We start from the raw sequence: 24046 nt of genomic DNA on the forward strand, positions 1-24046 counted from the left end.
TGAGGCGCCATGTCACCCGCCAGGGGAAGAATCGGTACGGGGACCTGGTCTAAGTCTGCTTTGGCCTAATTTGATACCTTAGAGGCTCTGTCACGCCTGAGCAACCGGTTGGCTCTGGGCTCTCGCTCGCCAGACGATTCCTCTTCTGCGCACACCACTGCCGTGCTCTAACAACAATTCACTGGCTATCTTCACTCCATATAGAAGCAGTATACAAAGCCAGCATGCAAGCCGGGCGGCCGCCTGCGAATGCGTCGCTGCGGCGCTCCGTGGCCTCCGACATAGCAGCAAAGCCTATAGTGCCGCTGCCGACCGGCACAGCTAGCGGACTCGCTCTACAACCTGAATCGCCATGCTGCTCCGCTTGGCAGCGCCAGGCGTCGACCCGGCGCACGATTCCCGCGGCGGCATCGCGCGGGGCATCGGCCGGCGACGACGCCACCTCATCACAGCCCCAGTCAACGCCATCCCCCGCCCCAGTCAACGCGCCGGCAACTGGTGGGAAGCCGCCGGCAGCTGCGGGCTGGGGCGCGGCGCTAGCAGCCAAGGCTGCCAAGCCCCGCGGCGCCGGCTCCTCTACGCCCATCCCACGGCTCGAGGCGGTTGATGGCGTGCCCGTACTGGGCGGCGGCAATAGCAGTAGCAGTAGCAGCAGCAGCGGCGGCGCCGCCGCAAGCACTGGCAGCAGTAGCACGAACGGCATCGGAAGCGGCAGCAGCAACAGCAGCAGAGGCCCAGTGGTAACAATCACGCCAACCGCCAGCACCGCCGCTGATGCCGGAAAGGGCAGCAAGCCCGGCGCAGCCGCCTCCGGGCCCCTGACCTTCGACCGCCCCACAACCAACACAACCAACGCCACAACCACCAAACGTTCACGGCCGCAGTCGCCGTCGCCGGCCTCGCCGCGCCTCGCGCGCCCTGCCGCGGGCGCGGCCGCCGGCGCCACTGCCGCGGGCAAAGGGAGGGCTGCGCCCATTGCAGGTGGCGGCGGCGGCGGCGGTGGCAGCGGCGGCGGTGGCGCAGGTTTGAGGGGCGGGTACCGCATCACGACGCCTGGCGCCGGTGTGGCTCGGCAGCCGCTGCCGTCTCTGGGAGGTGCTGTATTCCAGAGCAGCAGCAGCAGCAGGCCTGGCGGCGGCGGCGGCGGCGGCAGTAGCATCCCCAGCGGCGGCACGCTGGCTGGCAGTAGCAGCAGCACCACCAACAATAATACCAGCAGCACCACCAGCTCCGGCGGCAGTAGCAGCCCTAGCCCTAGCAGCAGCACGGCCGCCGCCGCCGTAGCCGCCGCCGCTGCCGCCGCCAAGGACCAGGGCAAGGGCGATGGTGGAGGTGATGACGGCGCACTGCCGCTGTCCGTGTCCTTCAGTGCCATCATGGGTCTCACAGCCCCCTCCCCAGCCCCCTCCGGCAAGAAGCAGCAGGGGAAGCAACAAAGGGAGCAGCAGCAGCAGAAGCAGCAGGTGGCGACAGCCGACGCCGCGGCGGCCGTTTCGTCCGCATTCGCGGCCGCTGCCGCGGTGGGTGCGGCAGCCACACCCGGGGCCGGCGGGGCGGACATGCTAAGCAGTGCCGCACAAGAACAGAAAGAACGACAACAGCAGCAGCAGCAGCAGCAGCAGCAGCAGGAGTGGCAGGGGCAGCAGGAGCAGCAACAGCCCCCGGAGGGGGAGGTGGAGGAGCCGGGGGTGGAAGTGGTGGATTACACCTACATGCCGGATCCGGAACTGGATCGGATCGAGGAGGATCTGGCCGAGGAAAAACGGATCCAGGCTCTGGAACGGGCGCGGGATCGCGATCGGATCCAAAGGGAGGAGGCGGCGGAGGCGGAGGCGGCGGTGCGGGACGTGTATCGCGGCGGCGGCGGCGGCGGCGGCGCATTGCCGCATTATGTGGGGCCGGTGCGCGCGGCGCGTGTGGCAGGTGCGGGCGGCGGCGGCGGTGGAAAGGGATGGGTTGAGGGATGGTGGAGGGATGGTGGAGGTACGGTGGAGGGAAAGTGAGTGGGACAGGAAGAATGTGGCGGCAGGGTTTCGGCATACTGATCCCCCCCCCTGGACGTGACGCAGGCACTTTAAAGCCGTGACCTCATCTTTCTTAAGCCGTTCTCCATGAACGGCTAACCCCGTCTTTTGCATAGGGTTCGGTTTAGACCCCCACCCCCTCCGCCCCTCTCTGCCCACAATCTGCAACCCCTCTCCCCCTCCCATCCCCCCTTCTCCCTCCTAATCCCGCCCCTCCCTCCTCCACCCCCCTCCGCATCAGGCCGGGGCTGGGGTCTGCTGGCGGACGCCGACCTGGCGCCGGGGCAGCTGCTGCTGTGCGTGCCGCCCGCGGTGGCGGCGCGGGGGGAGCCGGGGCAGCTGCCCGAGGTGAGGGGGAGGGGGTGGAGGGGAGTGTTTGTGTGTGTGGGGGGTAGCCATCCATGGGATGGTGTGTATCAAATATGAAGTGAAGTGAGGGGGGGGGAGGTGGTTGTAAATGCCAGACCAAACTAAACCATACCAACCTAGGACGAGCGGAGTGCAGGCAGAGGCGTTCGTTGCAAGCGATAATACTTATGGGATGGGGGCCGAGGTGTCGTGGAGCAAGGGGGGTTAAAAAGATTAGTACAGAGAAGGGGGGGATAATGAGCCCGAGCCCAACGAAGTAGTCCCATCATCGTCAAAGTATGATGCGAGCGGCGCGGGGGGAGGGGGGCACGTGCCCGAGGTGAGGAGGAGGAAGTTGAATGGGTCAGCGTCGCTGGCTGGGGGTTGACACAACCATTGCGCAAACCTGTCGCAACGCAACGCAACGCATTGCAACGCATTTTGCAACTTAACACACCAATGCCACGCCCCACCAAAAGCACGCCCCACCCAAAACATCCAAACACACACAAACACCCATCACACACAGATGGCCCCGCTGCTGGCGGCGGCGCTGCGGCTGCTGCGCATCGCCGACGGCCTGGAGCCGCCCGAGGATGGCAGTAGCAGCGGCAGCAGCGGCAGTAGCAGCAGCAGCAGCAACGGCAATGGCAGTAGCAGCGCTGATACAGCTGCAGCCGGGGCGCGGGCTGGGGCCGCAATTCGGATCCAGGATCGGAGGAGTCAGGAGGAGCTGGATGGGGCAGCTCTAGCGGCACTTGGCACAGGAGGGGAGCGGTCTTCGCTGGCGGCGGCGCCGCCGCCCGACCTGGCGGCGTGGCGGCGCCGACAGTCGGAGTTGCTGCTACTGCCGCCGGGCACAGGGCAAAGGGCGAGCGGCAGTAGCAGGGATGGCGGTAGCAGGGGTGGCGGAGGAGGAGGTGCAGGCGGCGGAGGCGGAGGCGGAGGCCGCAGGGGTGCCGCCGAGGCGGCGGCGGCGGCGGCGGAGGCGGCTGGGCGGAGGCGGCCGCCGGCCGAGATAATGGCTCGCCTGCAGGTGCGTGTGTGGTGTGTGTTTGGGGGTTACATTCATGATAATTTGAGGGGGGGCTGAGCTCAACGATTGTGGGCTCGCCTGCAGGTGCGGTTGTGGTTCGGCGTGGTGTCGTAATCGTGGGTTTGGGTGTGCGGTTTGCAATGATACGGCATTCACGACGAACAGATCGTACATCGTATATCGTACATCGTACATCGTACATCGGTACAGCTGCAACAGAACGCAATTCGATGACGTAACCCAGCCCGCAACACAACCTCGTGACACGTTGACACGCACGCAAAACACGCAGGTGAACCTTTTGGCAGAGGACACGCAGGATGGAGCGGCGGCCCTAGCAGGGTGGGTGGGTGTGTTTGGCTGGGAGTGCGTTTTTATTGCGTTACGATTGTGCATGGCCCAATTCACAAGCAGCAACCCGCAGCTTGCATACGTCCGCTGTCACCGTTTGTGATACCATATCATCTACATCATTCCCACCACACCCAAACAACGCACCCACCACACCGCCTCCGTACGTGTGCGATCGGACTGTGTTCACTTGGCTTCGCACACTCGCAATCCCCACATTCCTGACACACAACATGACGAAACCACAACACATCAATCCCCACACATCCATTCCGAGTCCCATCCACCACCACCACCACCACACTCACTCTCACTCTCACCCCCAATCCCGTACACCCCCAACCCCGCACATTACACCTCACATCAATCCCCGCACACACCACACAGGGGCGAGCCTCTGGCCTCCGTGGTGGGTGTGTGGCCGGAGGCAGCGCTGGCCAACCACTCGTGCGCGCCCAACGCTGTTGCGGTGCTGCTGCCGGGAGGAAGCCTTGCGGTGAGTGAATGAAGGCTCCGTCAATGTCCGGTTGTTGGTTGCGCCGGCATCCTTCGTCTTCGTATGACCTTGACATTCGTTGTCTTGATCTGCTCCCTCATCCTTCATCGCTGTCCTTTGCTCTCCCGCATTCTTCACATGTCGCCGGCACGCCGCTTTTTCGCCCGATCACCCGATCACGACCCGATCACGACCCGATCACGACCCGATCACGACCCGATCACGACCCTCCACACCTGCCACACATACGCACACAGCCACACTCACATACACACACGGGCTTCGTGTTTTATGGTTATCCAAAAAAAACACGCTCTCTCACACACACTCTCCCTCCAGGTCCGGGCCACGCGCCCCGTCCGCTCTGGGGCAGAGATCACACTCAGCTACCTCCCCGCGGGGGCGTCCGGCGGCGCCGCCGCCGCGCCCGCCGCGGTGCGCCGCGCCGCGCTGCGCGACGGTTACGGTTTCAACTGCCGCTGCCCGCGCTGTCGGTTGGAAGCCGCCAACCGCCACTCGGTGCCGTACATATATGCCGACGCGGAGCGGGCGAGTGAGGAGGCGCTGGCGCTGCTGCAGCTGGTGGGTATGTGTGTGGGTTTGTGTGGTGGGGGTGTGGGGGAATGAGTGGATGGGTGGGTTGGTTGGTGGGTGGGTGGGTGGGTGGGTGCGGGACGCAACACGTGTTTCAGGCTTGCGATCGCAGCGCGCGACGCCCCCCTTCCTTTTGCCCCCCACCTCAACCCATTCCCCGGCTTGGACGGCCATCCCTCTCCCTCACTCCCTCATCCCTCACCCCTCTCTCCTCTACCCTTCTCACATGCCCAACCCCCTCTCCCGCCCCAAATTCCACCCCCACCCCACCCCCTTCACGGACATTGGTAACAACGAGTCTGCTATGCTACCGTACCTGGCTACGACTTCACTTCTCAAATAATCATGAATGTAACCCCCCCCCCCATCTCCCACACCCCCACACACCCAGGCCTCCTCCCGCCGCGACCTGGCTGCGTGTGAGGCGGCGCTGCAGCCGCTGCAGTCGGCCGTGGAGCGGCTTACGGAGGCAATTGCCCAGCTGGGAGACGAGGTGAGCGGGGCGTGTGCGTGTGTGTGCATGTGTGTGCGTGTGTGTGTGTGTGTGTGTGTGTGCGTGTGTGTGCATGTGTTTTTGGGTTTGTTTGAGGTTTGGCGTGTGGCGTGTGCGGGGCGTGTGCGGAGCGACTGAGTCGGGCTAGGGCACGAGCGGTGCGTGGCGGTGTTTTGTCACGCATGTCTTGGCCTTCTGCCTGGGCAAAGTATACCAAAGTATACCAACTCTTTCGTCGCCAGGAGCATACATATCCACTTTTTAACGCATCCATATTGCCCCCATTACGGTACGCAACAACGCGCACACGCAGGTGGACCTATCAGGCGGCCGCGACGGCGCCACGGCGGTTGCAACCGTCAACCGCCTCGCAGCCGCCGAGCTGCGTCAGGAGGGCATCGATCCGGACGAGCTAACCGCCGAGGCAGCGGCGGCGGTTGGTAACGGTAACGGTAACGGTGGCGGCGCTGCCGCAGGCGCCGCCGCTACCTCTCCGATGGGCCTGCTTTCGGCGGCGGCGCGTCGGGCGGAAGAGGAGGCTGCCAAGTCAAGAGCTGGCGGGAAGCTGCGAAAGGGTGGCGGCGGAAAAGGCGGCGCCAAAGGCGGCGGCGCCAAAGGCGGCGGCGGCGGCGGCGGCGCTGCTGGACGCGGTGTGAAGGCTCCGGCGGTGGACCGCGCGACAGCGGAGGCCTGGCTGGGGGCAGGCGCCGGCTGCCTGATGGCGGCGACCATTGACGGTGAGTATTGTTTGAAAGCTTTTAGCAATGCTAATTGCTACACTTCAACAAGTTTCGTCCCCCGGTCACGCTACTTTTCCTGGAGGTGGGGGCGCTCGCTGTGGTTTAAGGCTGTGGGGGGCGGCTCCGGGGGCGGCGCAAAGGCAAAGGGTTCTTTGCTTTTTGCTGTAGTTTGCTGCCCGCCACCTCCATCCGCTCTCTCTATCCCACCCCCACCACCCCCACCCCCCTCCCCATCCCCCCCTCGCTCTCCTCCTCGCTCTATTAAACTGGGTTCGGTACAATTCACTCTCCCCCTCGTCTCCTACTCCTGCAGCCATGGCGCTGCGAGCGGCGCTGCTGGGCGTGGATCTGGGCCCGGGCTGGCATTGGCCGCCCGTGTCACCCGCAGTGGTGCCCGCCTCTTCCGTGCCAGCCTCCGCCTCCGGCCCTTCGGCGCCCACACCCACCTCCCCAGCCCCGGCCCCAGCCTCAGCCTCAGCCCCAGCCTCAGCCCCAGGCTCAGCCCCGGCCTCAGCCCAAGCCCAAGCCCAAGCCCAAGCCTCAGCCCAAGCCTCATCTTGGGCGGCGTCGTCAGGGGCCTCCCCCGGGGGTGTTGCGGCGGGGGCGCCGCCAGCTGCGGAGACGCCGCCGCCGGTGGTGGCGGTGGTGGCGGCGGTGGCGGTGGCGGGCAATGAGGCGCTGGTCTCCTCTGGGGGTGTTGCAGAAGGAGCGCCGCCGCCGCCGGTGGTGGCACCGGTGGTGGCGGCGGCGGCGGCGGCCATGGCTGACGAGGAGTTGGAGGAGGCGCAGGCGGAGGCGGTGGCGGAGCTGATGGGCGGCCTGGCCACTTACACGCAGGTCATAGCGCAGGTGAGAGTTTCTTAGCTCAGTTTAGGTAACTTGTTTTGATGCCGTAGTTGTTTACTTCAGTTTTATTATTGTTTTGATAGCTTTGCATAGGTACAAAGACATTACGCAGCTTGTGCTTGCTCTCATTGCGCTACTTACTCACATCGTACTGACTGGGCTCGCCTGTTGCTGTTCTTTCACATTTTAACTAATCATGAATGTAGTTCTCAATGTATCTACCCCCTCAACCTGATTACCCACTCAAATAGCCACCCACCTCACCCCACCTCCTCCTTCCCACACCACACACACACACACACACAACACACACACACACACACACACACACACACACACACACACACACACACACACACACATATACACACACGCGCTTCCTCAACTGCTCATGAATGTAACTCTCCACCTCCTCCTTCCCACCACCCACACACACGCACGCGCAGGCGCTGCCCGGCTCGCCCGCCCACACGCAGTCCGCGGGCCGGCTGGCGGCGCTGGCGCGGGCGCAGCTGGGGCGGCGGGACCGGCTGTCGTACAGCCTGGCGGCGGCCGCTTACGAGGCCTACAGGTGTGTGGGCGGGCGGGGGTTTTGGCGGGCGGGGTGAGGCGGGTAGATGAAGGGGGGCCGGCGGGGGGCGGGCGGGGGGTTGTACATATCAGCACAAATCAATCTGAGCCCAATGCACAAATGCGAGGAGGAGAGCGTGGCCTATGCCTGGACAACGGGCATGCTCCCCCCCCCCCCCCACCACCACCCCCACCCCCCGCAGGCTGCGGTACGGCCGCACCCTGGACGAGCCCACACTGGAGCGGTTGATGGCGGCGGGTGGGTTGGTAGTTGGCGGTTGGAAATGTGGCGCGGTGGTTAGCGTGCGGCGGTAACGACTGCTGTTCCCCAAGATTGTCTGCCGTCTACCACTTCCTTAACTAATCATGAGTGTAACCCCCCTCCCCTTCGTAACCGCAGACATGGAGGCAATGCAGGAGGCACGGAAGCGTGAGGCCGCAGCAGCAGCAGCTGCAGAGGCAGCCGCGGCAGCCAAGGCCGCGGCGGCAGCCGCCAAGCGTGCTGCTGGTGCGGGCGCGGGCGCGGGTGCGGGCGCGGCGGCTGAGGGCAAAGCATTGCAGGATGGAGCTGAGGATTACGAGGATGTTGATGAAGATTTGGAGGAGGAGGAGGGAGAGGAAGAGGAGGAAGATGAGGGCGTGAACGCCACGCTTCAGGCACTGTTTGAGGAGGACGCGGCTCTCCGCGAGCGCGCGCGACAGGTGGCGGCGGCCGCCGCCGCAGCCGCGGCAGCGGCGGAGCAGGCCGCGAGGGAGGAGGCCGCCGCGGCGGCGGCGGCGGCGCGCGCGCAGCGGCAGCAGCTCCGCCGTGCGGATGTGCGGGCGGCGGCGGATGCGGAGGAGGAGGAGGCGGCGCTCGAGGCGGCGATTGAGGCGGCGCTGCCGGATAACGTGGTTGCGGCGCGTGCTGCTGACGTGTCGGTTGGCAGCGGTGGCGGCGGCGGCGGCGGCGGCGGCGAGGGTCAGTTTGACCCCATAGCTGAGGCGGAGGAGGAGCTCCGCCGGCTGCTGGGTGCTACTAGCAGCAGCAAGGGTGGAAGGGGCAGTGAGGCGGCGGCGGCGGTGCCGCCGCCGCCATCGTTCGTGGCGCGCCGCCGCGACGCCGCCGGCGCGGGCGCGGCTGCGCCGCCGCCGGTGCTGCCGCCGCGGCCGCCGCAGCCGCAGCCGGGCGCCGCGGCTGGGGCGGCGGGCGTAGACCCCGCGGCGATGGCGGCGGCTGCTGCGGCGGCGGCGGCCCGGATCCCGGTTCGTCGCATCGGTCGCAAGGCCATGCCTTCAGGCACGCCAGGTGCCACGGCGGCGGCAGGGGCAGCTGGAGCGCCGGTGGTGGAGCGTGTGTCGTCGTCTCGTAAGGAGGCGGGAGAGGAGGAGGAGGAGGCGCAGGCAGTGCAGAGGTTGTTTACCCGCGAGGTTGTGGGACAGGAGGATGAGGAGACGGAGGCGGCGACGTCTGTGCGGGGCGGTGCTGGTGTGAGCGGCGGCAGCAGGAGCAGGGCGGGGAACCGCGGCGGCACAGGTAGCGCTAGTGGGGCGGCGGCGGGAGCGGGTGCGGCGGCGGCGGGGGCGGGGGCGGCGGGTGTGGGAGGAGGTGCGGCGCTGCCGGATGGGCTGCTCGATGTGTTCGGACTGGGGCTGGATGGCGGGGAGGGGACGTAGGCGGTAGGCGGTAGGCGGTAGGCGGTAGGCGGTAGGGAGCCATGGGGTCTGGATACCGGTCCGGCGTATCGGTCGCAAGGCGGGGAGGGGACGGGGCGGTAGGCGGTAGGCAGTAGCTGCGAGGCGGGGCCGTGCGTGTGTGAGGGAGGCAGCCTGCGGCACGAAGCGGGCGGTGCGAACTGGATGTCAACGCAGTCGCGGTGTTGCTCGCTGTTGTTGTTGTTGTTGTTGTTGTTGTTGTTGTTGTTGTTGTTGATGTATCGGTACTGGCGGTATGCTGATATACCGACAGTGGCCAACCAACTTGTGCTGGCGGGCTAGGCGGGCGGGTGGAGGCAGTGCCGACGGATACGTCAGTGCAATGCGTTGGTAAGTGCTGGTTCAGGCCCAAGCAGACAGGAGGTCTGAGGCAGAGTGAGCGACCGGGCATCTTTAAATGTAATTTGCGTTCCGTTATTTACTTTCTTCTCAACAAGCACATCTTGCTTGTGTCGTTTATGGCGTCTGCCAAACTCCAACGCATGCACTATCCCAGCAGCCATGGCACCCAGAAGTTCCAATTGATTCGTTCTGCTGTTAGGGAGTATCAAGTCGCTGTACAAAGTCAGTCCATGTAACCTCATAAAACGCTAGCTACTGATAGCCCGGCCCCCATGCTGGCCACGCACCCCACGCACGTTCCGCCCGCGGGAAGGGACGCGGAGAAGAAGTCCAGGGGCAGGGGCACACGAGTGCGGGAGTGGCATACCCATATAATAAGGGCGGTAACAGTACCCTCCACAGACGTCATACGACAGCTTTCTGGTTCCAGTGTTGCGTTGATACACCGGTCACGCCCAAGGCCGCTCGTACAGCCAAGGCCGCTCGTATCCACAGTCGGCAGGGACCCGAACGAAAGCACAAACCTGCCCACCTCAAAACGCATTCAAAGGCAGACGGGCAGCCACCTGTAAAGCTGTAAACGGAAACACATGCTCATACACAACAAATTGAAAGGCTTCACTCACCCAACCCGCACCCACTGTCCTTGGTTGGACACAACCTGCTGCCAGTTCCCTTCTTTCCAACTAACGTAAGCGCGCAACCGACCTCTAAAACGCAAGTTGTTAGACCTCGATCCTTCTTGTCACTCGCAGCTTCCTTCTCGGCGGCGCATCCACTCACGGGGGGCGCAGCCGCCACCTCCGCCGCCCGTTACTCACACGCGCCGGGGGGACCGCGCCAGCGGCCGGGAACGGCCGGGGCTGCCGCCGCCGGGGCTGCCGCGGCTGCTGTTGCTATTGTTGCTGCTGGGGCTCACAACCGACGCAGTAGCGCCCGTGGTGCGGACTGGCGCTCCCGCTGCTGCCCTCCCTGCCCCCGCGGTGGCTGCCTCCGCTGCCTGCGGTTCAGCTGCCATCACCACCACCTTCTGCAGCCGGCGCAGCAGGTAGGCCTCTTGCTCCTCGGCAGTTTGCAGTCGGTCCCATTCCCAGTACGGCACCAGTAGCACGCCGCCCTCCCCAAACGCCCGCCGCAGCTGCCGATGGCGCATGGCCGCGCCGCCGTTTACAGCGGCGGTGTCGCGCTGCCGTAGGTTGGCGAGAAAGCTTACCGCTCCTGCAAGCTCCACCGCCACCTGCCGCCCGTCATTCAGACGCACCACCGCATCCACTGCCGCCAACACGCCTGGCGCGACAACGCCCGCCTGCACGGACACGACGGCAAAGCCTCCTGCTGCCTCACGCCCCTGGTGCTGCTCAAGCCGCCGCAGCGCTGCGAGGAGCTGCTTATGGGTTTCAGACAGGCGTTTGGTATCTTGCCTGTACGTCTCCACTGACTTATCCATCGCCGCCTGCAGACTGCTGATGCCACACAGGGTTTCCGCCACCTCGCCGCCTAGCTCCTGCTGCGCCTGCCACAACTGTGAGAGGTCCTCATGTATTAATCCCTCCCAGCGGCCCGCTGCGTTACGGGCCAGCTGGATTGCTAGCTGCTGCATGCCAGGAGAAGATGTGCCCCCGAGCACCGCCATGGCCCACAGGGTGTTGGACACCTCCTGGTTGTTTAGCGCCTGCCTGTCGCCCCGCAGCAGCTCGCGCAGCCGGCCGCACACCGCCGCCTCCAAGCCGGCGTGCCGCAGTTGCAGCACCGCCAGCGCGTACAGCGTGTTTGCACAGTTCTGGCCACTGCCACTTGACAGCATGGCCGCTGCTGCTCCCGCATTTTGCAGCAGTGCCGGCGGCGGCTGGTGGCGCATCAACGCAAGCGCGTACAGCAGGTTGGCCCAAGCCTGTGGTGTTGCTGTTGCCATTGTGCCTGGCCGCATCGCTGCGTCCACCGCGGCTGACACCCACTGACGCTGCTCCTCCGGTGCCTCCGGGCCCGCCCCAAAACCCATCTTGGCAAGGGCCCAGGCCGAGTTGCTGAGCTCCTGTGGTTTAAAACCGGCAAAGCCCCGCCGCACGCCATCTGCCGCGACTGCTGCCACCAGCTGTGCTTTCTCTCTGCCCAGCTGCAGCCCCTCCAGCGCCAGCAGGATGTTGGAAAGATGCTGCGGGGCGAACGCTGCAGCAAGCTCCGGTGTCCGCAGCCGCCGAAATGCTTCCCCGCACAGCGCCGCAATTGCTGACCGATATGCTGGCCCTGTGCACCCAAGAGCCTCAAGAGCCCAGAGGCTGTTGCTGAGCGCCTGTGGCGTCATGTTACCCGCAGCTGCCGCGCCCGCCTGCGCCAGTCGCTGCAGCAGTTCTGCGTCCGCGAGCCCCAGCTTGGCGCACGCCCACAGGGCGTTGGACACGTCCTGCGCGTTGAAGCCGTGCCCGACTGCCGCCGTGAGCCTGGCCTTTATCGCATCCGCCAGTTTGCCAAGGCTTTGATCCCACCCTTCGCCGTTCTGCTGCCAGTCCTCACGCAGCTTGCCCAGCGCGTACAGCGCAAGAGAAAGGTCCATGGGGGTTGCCGTCGACAGGACTGCCGGGTCTAGCAGCCGCTCCAGCAGCGCTGCCGCCAGCTGTGCCTCCTTTCCCTGCCCGCTGATCCCGACTTTGGCCATCGCCCACAGCGGAATGCTGCACTCGACAGCAGCGCAAACTGCCGGCCCGAGCGGCAGATAGGCGGCTGAGAGGTCAGCAATGATGCCGGAGCGGATGCGGGCTGCCGTGGCGGCGCCTCCGTCGCCCGAGCGAAGCTGCATGCAGCCAATATAATAAGGCCACGGGTTGCACACACGTTCGCACAATGGCAGGGCAACTGCTGAAACCGAGCACGAAGAATCGCTCAGCAGTTATGGCACACACGAATCCATGAACCGCGACGTAGCAGTTCGCGACGTTGCAGCAGCGCCCCTACCTATTCAGTATCTACCCACCTTTGCGGCCTTGTTGAACGCCCTCCATATGCTGGCATTGTCCTTCCTCGCCACCCAGCCAGGCAGCTGGCCATTGACGACTGCGCGCAGCTCCTCCAGGGTCTGGTTGTCTGCGGGTGGGGAGCCCCGGCCCCGGCTCCCCCCGCCGCGGCCTGTGCCGCTGCCACGATAGCCACGGCCGCTGCCGCGGCCGCCGCTGTTTGCACCGCCCGCCGCTGCGCCACTGCCGGCAGCAGCAGTCTGCACAACCTGCCGGCGAGACGTGGGAGGGGTGGCGGGGGCCAGGCGCCGGATGCCACCGAGCACCGCCTCCGAGCCGCTCCAGGTGGAGGAGGAGCGCAGCGCCGGGGCAGGCGCGGCAACGCGCGCTGCGCTGGGGCCCGCGAAAGCCCTGGGCACCGTAGTGCCTGAGCGAACAGGCAGCAGCACGCGTGACGCCGGGCGAGGTCCCTGGCTGACAGCTGCATAGCCATAGCCGTAGCCATGCCCGCTGTTGCTTTGCGCGCTGAGAGGAGGCCGGCCGAGGAGACCGGTGCGCATGGCGAGAATTTGGCCGGCTAATGAGCGATACAAGCTACACAGCTTCTTCTATGTACTACATGCAGCAATGCATACGTACTCAAAATGCTTCGGGTGCAAACGAGTGCCAGTAACGAAAGGTCAGCTGCCGAAGCGCCAGTCCAGGAAATTTACAATCCAGCAATTGTGATTAGTTTGACTAACAAGAGGTTATTCGGTATGACTGCAGGAATGAGGCTGGGCCAAGCGTGAATTCCACGGCCGAGGGCATGCGCCGCATGCACCCTGACACCCCTTCTCACAGAACGGGGCGCCTGGCACTCGGGCGCCCCGGTCCCGTTCTCCCGCTGCAGCCTCCCCTCTGCTCCCTCCCCCACTCACTTACTCCTTCCCTACCATATCACATGTTCCATGCTCACTTGTAGGCCGGGGGGGGGGCGTTATTCCAGATCGGGGGGTCTGAAGTCCGGCGGAGAAAGGGCACGAGTGTTGCTTCCCTGTTCATCAGCTGCCCATGCTCGGCGCGGATGGCGACTCTGAATTCCTAGTACAAGCAAGAGCACAGGATGGTGAGAAGCAAAGTCCCGAGTGTGATGGCTGTAATCCCGGCACACGAATCCCACAAATTCCGTTTCAGTTCGGGGGTTCTTAAGTCCGCCGTATGCAATGGTGGACTCGATCTGTCTATCGCCCGTCCCCGAACCCCGACAGGCGTGGGCGTGTGGCCGTGTGTCATTGGGCGTCGCCCTTTATGCGCGAAGCGCACCCCCTCCCTCTATGACTCACCCTCGCTGTGAGTGCTCGCCAGGGCATGAAGAATACCGGCACAGTATAACGTACGGCAGCCTCTGTGGGTCCGTGTGCCTCGCAGCTAGCTAACAGCCTCCTTCCCCCTCTCACTCTCACGGTCCCTACCTGCAGGGTTGCGACTGCAGTCACTGCACCAATCGCCGGGCGTGAGCTTTGCCACGCATCGCGCCTGCCCGCTTGCGCCCAAGCCCCCACCCCTGCACGCCTCTCCAATCTCCATCCAGAAGCAAAGTGCCGCACGCGGCTTTCTGGTTGGCGGCCTTCCTCCCGTATACATGGGTCTTCCACTTCGCAGCCCCAATCCAGGACTACATGCGACCATGGCCCCTCCCCTTGTACGGCCTTGATGGTTCTGCTTGGCCCACATGGGCTCTCATGTATTATGATGCAGCCCCGCCAACCTCCAGCGGAGCGCAGCGCACGGGGGACACGCGCGGTTCAGGGCACCCCGTAACTTGCCCCATGGGGGCGCTAGAGTGCTAGACAGGGGTGCTATGTACGGCGCAGGGTCTCGTACAGTTGAAGTCCCCGCGTGAAGTCGCTCCCTAGCACATACCGTACTCCTTTCCCTCAACCCAAGACTCGTCAGAACTTGCACTGTGGCGAGGCGGCTGGTCAGTCCTTTCCATCGCCCTTAACTCCAGGGGCGGCACTGCGGCCCTGACTTACTCCCCCTCTCGTAGTCCCTACATCTATCTGCACATTGCGAATCACAACATGAACTGTACCGGATTCCCGCTTGCAACCCAGAACACCTGCACGCCACTACCCCTCCCACAGCCGCAGAAGGCCAGCTCCCCGCACATGCATGTGTGGGACTTGCTTGGAATCCCCTTTTCTCATCCCCTGCAGCTGACCAGAGGACTATCCCCCATACACGGCTTAGGTGGCCCCATACACGTGGATTCTCACACGTGCACAGGCGCTACTCGCCGCCGCCCCTACCGGCAGTCTCACATGAATACAGCCTCTCAAACTCGTCATGTCTCTCCTTGACCAGTACAACTCATGATTGCAACTCTCTCGCTCGCCCTGACGCCGCCTGTCCCGCCCGCGGCGGCGATCCAACAAGCGGGCCAGCGACAACACCACATGCAAACACAAACCGCCCGCTGACCAGCTGCAGCAATCGTTACCTAGTTATCATGGTGTTCGACCTCAGCCCATACATAGCCGTGCCGTGCATGATGTTTCAAGCAATGTGCGCCAACCGCCGCCGTCCACCAAGTTCCCACACATACAACCCGCAGAAACGCCGCAACACGCGTGTACGCCCTGATCCTCTCCTAAACATCCTTGCACCATTCAACAGCCTCTTTGCAGGCAACACAACCCGGCTTGTTCATTTCAACCCTGCAACCACTCAAACGCGCCGCCGCGGGGGCCGTGTCAGCAGCTGGGGGCTGCCAGGACTGCCGCCGCCACGGCCGCCGCGGCTGCTACTGCTACCGCTGCTACCGGGGCGTGCAGGTGCAGGAGCAGCGGCCGCGCCTGCCGCCGATGTGCGAGCTGAGGTCTTCCCTGCCCCCTGAGCTGCTGCCGCCGCCGCCTGGGTTTCTGCAGCCGCAGCCACCTCCTGCAGCCGCAGCAGCAGGTAGGCCTCCTGCTCCTCCGGGCTCTTCAGGCCCTCCCACTCCCAGTGCGGCACCAGCAAGACGCCGCCCTCGCTAAACGCCCGCCGCAGCTGCCGATTGCGCATGCCTGTACCGCCGTTCACAGCGGTGGGATCGTCCTGCTTACGGTTGTAGATGAAGCGTTTCGGTCCGAGCATCTCCACTGCCACCTGCCGCCCGTCAACCAGCCCCATCACCGCATCCACAGGGGTCAACACGCCTTGCGCAACAACGCCTGTTTGTACGGACTGGACGGCAAGGCCTCCTGCTGTCTCCCTCCCGTGCTGCTCAAGCCGCCGCAGCGCTGCGAGGAGCTGCTTCTGGTCATCCGGCAGGTGCTTGGTATCTTCCCGGTACGTCGCCACTGCCTTATCCATCGCCGCCTGCAGACTCCTGTTGCCGCGCAGGGCCGCCGCCACCTCGCCGCCTAGCGCTTGCTGCGCCTGCCACAACTGTGTCAAGCCCTCGTCGGCAAACTCCTCCCAACGGATTGCTGCGTCGCGTGCCAGCTGCATTGCTAGCTGTTGCATGGCCGGAGAACCCGTTTCTCCGAACACGGCCACGGCCCATAGGCTGTTTGCCAGACCTTGCTCAGTCAGTGACTCCAGGTCTTCCTGCTGCAGCTCGCCCAGCCGGCCGCACACCGCCGCCTCCAAACCGGCATGCCGCAGCTGCAGCACCGCCAGCGCGTACAGCGTGTTCGCGCAGTCCTGCGGGCCATTGACACTGTTGGCGCGCATGGCTGCCGCTGCACCCGCGTCTAGCAGTACTGGCGGCGGCTGGTGGCGCATTACCGAAAGCGCATACAGCAGGTTGGACCAATTCTGTGGTGTTGCTGTCGCCATTGTGCCTGGCCGCATAGCTGCGTCCAGGGCTGCTGTGACCCACTGCCGCTGCTCTGCCGGCGCCTCCGGGCCCACGCCGAACCCCATTTTGGCGAGGGCCCAGGTGGAGTTGCTGATGTCCTGAGAGTTGTACCTTGTGAAGCCCCGCCGCACGTCCTCTGCCGCCACCGCCGACACCAACTGTGCCTGCTCGCTGCCCAGCTGCAGCCCCTCCAGCGCCAGCAGGATGTTCGACAAGTCCTGTGGCTTGAATGCTTCAGCGAGCTTGGGTGTCCGGAGCCGCCGCAGCGCCTCCCCGCACAGTACCTGAACCGCTGCCCGGTATGCTGGCCCCGTGCACCCCAGAGCCTCTAGAGCCCAGAGGCTGTTGCTGAGTGCCTGTGGTGTCATATCCCCAGCAACCGCCGCGCCCGCCTCTGCAAGTCGCTGCAGCAGGTCCGCGTCCGCGAGCCCCAGCTTGGCGCACGCCCACAGGCTGTTGGACACGTCCTGCGCGTTGAAGCCGTGCCCGACTGCCGCCGTGAGCCTGGTCTTTATTGCATCCGTCAGTTTGCCAAGGCTTTGATCCCACCCTTCGCCGTTCTGCTGCCAGCCTTCACGCAGCTTGCCCAGCGCGTAAAGCGCAAGAGACAGGTCCATGGCGGTTGCCGCCGCAATGACTGCCGGGTCTAGCAGCCGCTGCAACAATGCATTCGCCAGCTGCACCTCTGGGCCCTTGCTGCCAATCCCAGCCTTTCCCAAAGCCCACAGCGGCATGCGGCAGTCAAACGGCTTCCGAATGCGCGGCACCAGGGGCAGATAGGCGGCTGAGAGGTCAGCAATGATGCCGGAGCGGATGCGAGCTGCCGTGGCGGCGCCTCCATTGCCCGAGCGATACTGCATGTGGGAAGGAGTAGCGCGGCATGCACGTACATGGTGAGCTTATTATGAAGACATAAGGGCCACAAGCCAAATCATGGCGTTGCCTTCCTACGATCACCGTACCTGCACGGCCTTGCGGAAGGCGTTGCTGATGGCGGCTGTGTCCTCCCGCTCCACCCAGCCCGGCAGCTGGCAAGTCACGGCCGCTTGCAGCTCCTCCAGCGTTTCGTCATCCGAGGCAGCTGTGCCTCCACGGCCCCGGAAGCCACCACGCCCTCTGCCGCGTCCGCCCATGCGGCCTTCGCCACGGCTGCTGCTGCTGGCGCCGCCGCCCCCAGCAGCCGCCTGCTCCAGCTGCCGGCTGGAAGGCGGGGGGACGGCGGGGGCGATGGGGCGCCGGCCACCGCTGCCAGCGAGCACCGACGGCACAGAGCCACTCCGTGGGGAGAGGCTGCGCGACTCCAGCAGGACAGGTCGGGCCGAGTAGGCCGAGCTCGGGCTCGCAAACGCCCTGGGCACCGTAGTGCCCGAGCGAACAGGCAGCAGCCCGCGTGACGCCGGGCGCGGTCCCTGGCTGACAGCTGCAGATCCATAGCCGTAGCCATGCCTGCTGTTGCTGTACGCGCTGAGAGGCGGCCGGCTGGTGCGCATGGCGAGCACTTTGGCTATTGAGCGATACAAGCTACACAGATTACTCGACGTACCATGTACAGCTACTCATATGCCATAAAGTCGCCTCGGGTGCAAACGAGTGCGAGGAACGAAAGGTCAGCTACAGTGCCTGCCGAAATAGAAGTCCAGGACAGGACCAATCCAGCAGTTGTGATCAGAATGACTAACAAGAAATGATTTGGAATGACCTCAGAAAGGAGGCTGGGCCAGCTAGGCGTGAATGTCACGGCCGAGGGCACGCGCTGCATGCAACCCCCCTCTCCATCGCCGACAGCTGGTGGGGGCGGTGGGGCAGGGTCCCAATCGCCTGCGCCCCTCGCCTCTTCGCATACATTCCTTCCCCAGCACATTTCGGCGATCCAACCCCTTGCTTTTGGTTGAGTAGTTGCGAAGCGCGCCAGAGCGCGCCGATCCACCAGGCTCGTGTGTCATAAGCAGGGTTGCAGTACGCGACCCTCTCTCCAAAATACGCGTATTAATACGGCGTACTAGGATTTCTCACAACGTATTTTCCAACGTACTAGCCGACGAGGGCAGCGTACAGTACGTAGTACATAGTACGCGTACTACGAACTACGCAACCCTGGTCATAAGCAGCCGGCACTACTCGAGCGCTCGGGTCTCGTTGTCCCGCTGCAGCTGCCCTCTCCTCCCTCCCCCTGTCACCTTCCCATCACGGCCTGTCACACTCCCACGCGCTGCGGGTAGTGCCCCTAGCACACACGCACTTATTCTTTGCCTAGCGTATATTCCTTCCTTTCAAAGCTCGTCAGGGCTTTGCACTGGTGCAGTGTACGGTAGCCTCCATCGGCGCATGTGCCTGGCAACTCCGTGCGGTTGCCTGATCGGCTGGTCCCGGCTGGTCAGTTCTTTGTATCGCCCTTCACTCGCTCGTGAACTGCGTCAGCGTCCCGGCTGGTCAGTTCTTTGTATCGCCCTTCACTGGCTCGTGAACTGCGTCAGCAGGTCCCTCTTGTAACCAATGCAATCTTCACTCCAGGGGCGGCCCTGCCTGACTTCCCCACTCGTAGTCCCTACAGCTGCGTACGGTATTGCAAACACAACGTGCAAACAACATGAAAACGTATTCCCGCTTGCAGCCCCAAACACCTGCACGCCACCCCTCCGACAGCCGCAGAAGGCCAAGCTCCCCGCGCATGCATGTGTGGGACTTTGGAATCCCCTTATCTCATCCCCTGCAACTGACCAGTGGACTATCCCCCCAAACAGGGCTTAGGCGGCCCCATGCATGTGGGTTCTCACACGTGCACAGGCGTTGCTCGCCGCCGCCCCTACCTGCAGTCTCACACGCTCGCAAATGCGTCACGTCTCTCCTTGACCGGTTCAACTTGTGATTGCAACTTTCGGGCCCGTCCCGTACCACGCACAAAACATGTTGCCTCGCGGCACCAACAAGCAATCGAGCCAGCGACAACACCAAATGCAAGCACAAAGGGCCTGCACCACTAGCTGCAGTACTCGCCGCCTAGTTGCCATGGTGTGGCCCGTACTCACGCCACACATCCCTAGCTCGCCGTGCCGAACATGATCCTTGAACGCGCGCAAACCGCCGCAGCCAGGTTTTGGGCGGCCACACACACACACACACACACACACACACACACACACACACACACACACACACACACACACACACACACACACACACACACACACACACACACACACACACACACACACACACACACGGTATGCACACATGCAACCCGCAGATAGAAACGCCGCAACACATGTGTACGCCCTGATCCTCATCTGAGCAAGCAACTTAACGCCAGTCTATTGCCTGTTTGCAGCCAACAACATCCATCCGGATTGTTCATCAGAACCTCCACGCCTCGAGACCCCAATCAGAGTCACCCGCTTGGCCTCTCTTCAGCACATCTGTAACGCGGGTACTTCCCGTTCCTGACAACTTCGAAGGGCCTTTTCCCGTCGTTACAATTGGTATCGAGACCACCCAGCGTTCCGATGGTATAACAGCCGGAGGTCGCTGGTTCGAGTCCTGAGAACGTCGGAATTTGGCTTCGCTCAAAAAACCGGCACTAGGGGATTGCATACCGTGGTGCCTTCTCGACGCGGTGACGGGTAATGCCGGCCGTGGTGTCAAAATTAGGTTTCTGGCGAGCAGTCACATTCGCAGATCCACCCGAGGACGTGTGATCCAAGGGGGGGAGAATGTAACGCGGGTACTTCCCGTTCCTGACAACTTCGAAGGGCCTTTTCCCGTCGTTACAACATCCGCCATGCATGGGGCGTGGCCGTCATCACTCATCACACGCGCCGCGAGGGCCGTGCAGTAGCTGGGGGCTGCCGAGACTGCTGTGGCTAATGCTGCTGCTACCGGGGCTTGAAGTGGCAGCAGCTGTGCCCGTGGTGCGGACTGGCGCTCCCACTGCCGGTTCAGCTGCCATCACCACCACCTTCTGCAGCCGGCGCAGCAGGTAGGCCTCCTGCTCCTCGGCAGTTTGATTGCAGGCGGTCCCATTCCAGCTGGTTGAGTTCCCCAACGGCTGGCTGCGTCGCGCGCTAGCTGGATTGCTAGCCGCCGCATGCCAGGAGAACACGTTTCTCCGAACACCGCCATCGCCCACAGGCTGTTTGCCAGACCTTTCTTACGGTAGTCAGTGACTCCGTCACTCATCACTCATGACACGCGCCGCGGGGGCCGTGCTAGCAGCTGGGGGCTGCTGCTGCTGCTGCTGCTGCTGCTGCTACTACCGGGGCGTGCAGGGGCAGGAGCAGCGGCGGCGCCCGCCGGCGACGGAGGTTAAGGGCGGCCACACACACACATGCGGTATGCACACACGCAATCTGGGGAAACGCCGCAACACATGTGTACGTCCTGATCCTCCTCTGAGCAAGCAACCAGTCCACTGCCTGTTTGCAGCCAAAAACATCCGGATTGTTCAATAACTGCCTGCAAGCCTCTATACCCTAAACAGTTCTCCTGTCCTTAGCTACAGCCGACAGCGCATTGGGGACGCTGTCAGCAATCACAAAACGCATCCCAGGATGACAGGATCGCTTACAGACGCGGCCACCACCTACTACCGCCGTACACCGCCCACCACTCACACGCGCCGCCGCGGGGGCCGTGCCAGCAGCTGGGGGCTGCCGGGACTGCCGCTGCCGGGGCTGCTGCTGCTGCTACCGGGGCGCGCAGGGACAGGAGCAGCGGCTGCGCCCGCCGCCGGTGTGCCAGCTGGGGCCTTCCCTGCCCCCTTAGCTGCTGCCGCCGCCGCCTGCGTTTCGGCAGCCGCCACCACCTCCTGCAGCCGGCGCAGCAGGTAGGTCTCCTGCTCCTCCGGGCTCCTCCGGCCCTCCCACTCCCAGTGCGGCACCACCAGAACGCCGCCCTCCCTAAACGCCCGCTGCAACTGCCGAATGCGCATGCCTATACCGCCCTCCAGCAAGATGGCTCCTTCCCGCTGCCGACTGCGGAGGACGCGTTTTAACCCGATCCACTCCACCGCCACCTGCCGCCCGTCGCTCAGCCCCACCACCGCAGCCATTGGCGCCAACACGCCTGGCACAACAGCATCCGCTTGTACGGACTGGATGCTCAGGCCTCCTGCTGCTGTCTCTCTACCGTGCTGCTCAAGCCGCCGCAGCGTTCCGATGAGCTGCTTCTGGTTAGCATGAAGAGGCTTGGTTTCCTCCCGCCGTGCAGCGACCACCGCATCCATTGTCGCCTGCAGACTGCTGCTGTCGCGCAGGGCCGCCGCCACCTCGCCGCCTAGCTCCTGCTGTGCCTGCCACAGCTGGGTGAGTTCCTCAATCGTGAAGTCGTCCCAACGGCTAGCTGCGTCGCGCGCTAGCTGGATTGCTAGCCGCCGCATGTCGGGAGAACACGTTTCTCCGAACACCGCCATCGCCCACAGGCTGTTTGCTATGTCCTGATGGTTTAGCGCCTGCTTGCCACCCCACAGCAGCTCGCCCAGCCGGCCGCACACTGCCGCCTCCAAACCGGCGTGCCGCAGCTGCAGCACCGCCAGCGCATACAGCGTGTTCGCGCACTCCTGCCCATTGACACCATTGGCGCGCATGGCTGCTGCGCCCGCGTCTAGCAGTACTGGCGGCGGCTGGTGGCGCATCAACGCAAGCGCGTACAACAGGTTGGCCCAAGCCTGTGGTGTTGCTGTCGCCATTGTGCCCGGCCGCATAGCTGCATCCAGGGCTGCCGTAACCCACTGCCGCTGCTCCTCCGGTGCCTCCGGGCCCACGCCGAACCCCATCTTGGCGAGGGCCCAGGCCGAGTTGCTGATGTCCTGGGCAACGTATCCGGCGAGGCTCCGCCGCACGTCCTCTGCCGCAACCGCCACCGTCAGCTGTGCCTGGTCGCTGCCCAGCTGCAACCCCTCCAGAGCCAGCAGGATGTTCGACAGGTGCTGCGAATTGAATGCTTCAGCGAGCTCCGGTGTCCGGAGCCGCCGCAGCGCCTCCCCGCACAATACCTGAACCGCGGACCGGTATGCTGGCCCCGTGCAACCAAGAGCCTCGAGAGCCCAGAGGCTGTTGCTGAGCGCCTGTGGCGTCATGTTACCCGCAGCCGCCGCGCCCGCCTCTGCAAGTCGCTGCAGCAGTTCTGCGTCCGCGAGCCCCAGCTTGGCGCACGCCCACAGGCTATTGGACACGTCCTGCGCGTTGAAGCCGTGCCCGACTGCCGCTGTGAGCCTGCCCTTTATCTCATCCGCCAGCGCGCCAACGCTGTCCGACTCGGCTGGATCCCAGGCGGCCCCGCCCTGCCGCTGCCAGTCCTCCCGCAGCTTGCCCAGCGCATAAAGCGCAAGAGACAGGTCCATGGGGGTTGCCGCCGCAATGACTGCCGGGTCTAGCAGCCGCTGCAACAATGCATTCGCCAGCTGCGCCTCTGGGCCCTTGCTGCCAATCCCAGCCTTCCCCAGAGCCCACAGCGGCATGCGACAGTCAATCGCTTTCCGAATGCGTGGCACGAGCGGCAGATAGGCGGCTGAGAGGTCAGCAATGATGCCGGAGCTGATGCGAGCTGCCATGGCGGCGCCTCCATCGGCCGAGCGAAGCTGCATGTGGGAAGGAGTAGCGCGGCATGCACGTACATGGTGAGCTTATTATGAAGACATAAAGGCCACAAATCAAGTCATACAGATTAATGCAGCCCACACGGTCACAGGACATCTTGCTTGCATGCGCAGCACCCTCTCCAGCACCGCTCATTTCCTTCCTACGATCACCGTACCTGCACGGCCTTTCGGAAGGCGTTGCTGATGGCGGCTGTGTCCTCCCGCTCCACCCAGCCCGGCAGCTGGCAAGTCACGGCCGCTTGCAGCTCCTCCAGCATTTCATCATCCGAGGCAGCTGTGCCTCCACGGCCCCGGAAGCCACCACGCCCTCTGCCGCGTCCGCCCATGCGGCCTTCGCCACGGCTGCTGCTGCCGGCGCCGCCGCCCCCAGCAGCCGCCTGCTCCAGCTGCCGGCTGGAAGGCGGGGGGACGGCGGGGGCGATGGGGCGCCGGCCACTGCCGACAGCGAGGACCGTCGGCACAGAGCCACTCCGCCGTGGGGAGAGGCTGCCCGACTCCAGCAGGGCAGGTCGGGCCGAGCTCGGGCTCGCAAACGCCCTGGGCACCGTAGTGCCCGAGCGAACAGGCAGCAGCACGCGTGACGCCGGGCGCGGTCCCTGGCTGACAGCTACATAGCCATAGCCGTAGCCATGCCTGCTGTTGCTGTACGCGCTGAGAGGCGGCCGGCTGGTGCGCATGGCGAGCATGTTGGCTAATGAGCGATACAAGCTACACAGATTATTCAACGTACCATGTACAGCTACTCATATGCCATAAAGTCGCCTCGGGTGCAAACGAGTGCGAGGAACGAAAGGTCAGCTTTGGAAGCGCAAGTCCAGGAATGGCCCAATCCAGCAGTTGTGATCAACGTGACTACAAGAGTTTATTCGGTATGACTTCAAGAATGAGGCTGGGCCAACTAAGCGTGAATTTCACGGCCGAGGGCACACGCCGCATGCAACCTCCCTCTCCATCGCCGACAGCTGGTGGGGGCGGTGGGGCAGGGTCCCAATCGCCTGCGCCCCTCGCCTCCTCGCATACATTCCTTCCCTAGCGCATTTCGAAGATCCAACCCCTTGCTTTTGGTTGAGTATTTGCGAAGCGCGCCAGGGCGCGCCGATCCACCAGGCTCGTGTGTCATAAGCAGGGTTGCAGTACGCGAC

At 64.3% G+C, this 24046-nt stretch overlaps 5 protein-coding genes across 5 annotated transcripts; 1 reads left to right on the forward strand and 4 right to left on the reverse strand.

Moving 5' to 3' along the window:
- Positions 1–91: 91 nt before the first annotated feature.
- CHLRE_15g639056v5 (uncharacterized protein) lies at positions 92–9608 on the forward strand. Its single transcript, XM_043070601.1, has 12 exons — positions 92–1923; positions 2266–2372; positions 2902–3408; positions 3701–3750; positions 4147–4255; positions 4595–4837; positions 5241–5342; positions 5656–6079; positions 6396–6931; positions 7375–7499; positions 7702–7757; positions 7899–9608. The coding sequence occupies exons 1-12, from the start codon at positions 225–227 to the stop codon at positions 9152–9154; spliced, it is 5214 nt and encodes a 1737-aa protein (XP_042916438.1). The 5' UTR covers positions 92–224; the 3' UTR covers positions 9155–9608.
- A 7-nt stretch (positions 9609–9615) lies between these two features.
- On the reverse strand, positions 9616–13231 carry CHLRE_15g640350v5 (uncharacterized protein). The gene is made up of 2 exons (XM_043070641.1): positions 12504–13231; positions 9616–12323 (listed from the first exon to the last, which is right to left on the reverse strand). Exons 1-2 carry the CDS (start codon positions 13041–13043, stop codon positions 10353–10355), a joined length of 2511 nt encoding a protein of 836 aa, XP_042916439.1. The 5' UTR covers positions 13044–13231; the 3' UTR covers positions 9616–10352.
- A 614-nt stretch (positions 13232–13845) lies between these two features.
- Positions 13846–17981, reverse strand: CHLRE_15g640400v5 (uncharacterized protein). Its single transcript, XM_043070642.1, has 2 exons — positions 17275–17981; positions 13846–17166 (listed from the first exon to the last, which is right to left on the reverse strand). Exons 1-2 carry the CDS (start codon positions 17800–17802, stop codon positions 15196–15198), a joined length of 2499 nt encoding a protein of 832 aa, XP_042916440.1. The 5' UTR covers positions 17803–17981; the 3' UTR covers positions 13846–15195.
- Positions 17982–18305: 324 nt separating this feature from the next.
- Positions 18306–20461, reverse strand: CHLRE_15g640426v5 (uncharacterized protein). Its single transcript, XM_043070643.1, has 2 exons — positions 20384–20461; positions 18306–20294 (listed from the first exon to the last, which is right to left on the reverse strand). The coding sequence occupies exons 1-2, from the start codon at positions 20426–20428 to the stop codon at positions 20109–20111; spliced, it is 231 nt and encodes a 76-aa protein (XP_042916441.1). The 5' UTR covers positions 20429–20461; the 3' UTR covers positions 18306–20108.
- Positions 20462–20605: 144 nt separating this feature from the next.
- Positions 20606–23771, reverse strand: CHLRE_15g640450v5 (uncharacterized protein). Its single transcript, XM_043070644.1, has 2 exons — positions 23060–23771; positions 20606–22883 (listed from the first exon to the last, which is right to left on the reverse strand). The coding sequence occupies exons 1-2, from the start codon at positions 23588–23590 to the stop codon at positions 20916–20918; spliced, it is 2499 nt and encodes an 832-aa protein (XP_042916442.1). The 5' UTR covers positions 23591–23771; the 3' UTR covers positions 20606–20915.
- Positions 23772–24046: the final 275 nt, after the last annotated feature.

Source organism: Chlamydomonas reinhardtii, chromosome 15 (genome assembly GCF_000002595.2).
Source record: "Chlamydomonas reinhardtii strain CC-503 cw92 mt+ chromosome 15, whole genome shotgun sequence".
Classification (NCBI taxonomy): domain Eukaryota; kingdom Viridiplantae; phylum Chlorophyta; class Chlorophyceae; order Chlamydomonadales; family Chlamydomonadaceae; genus Chlamydomonas; species Chlamydomonas reinhardtii.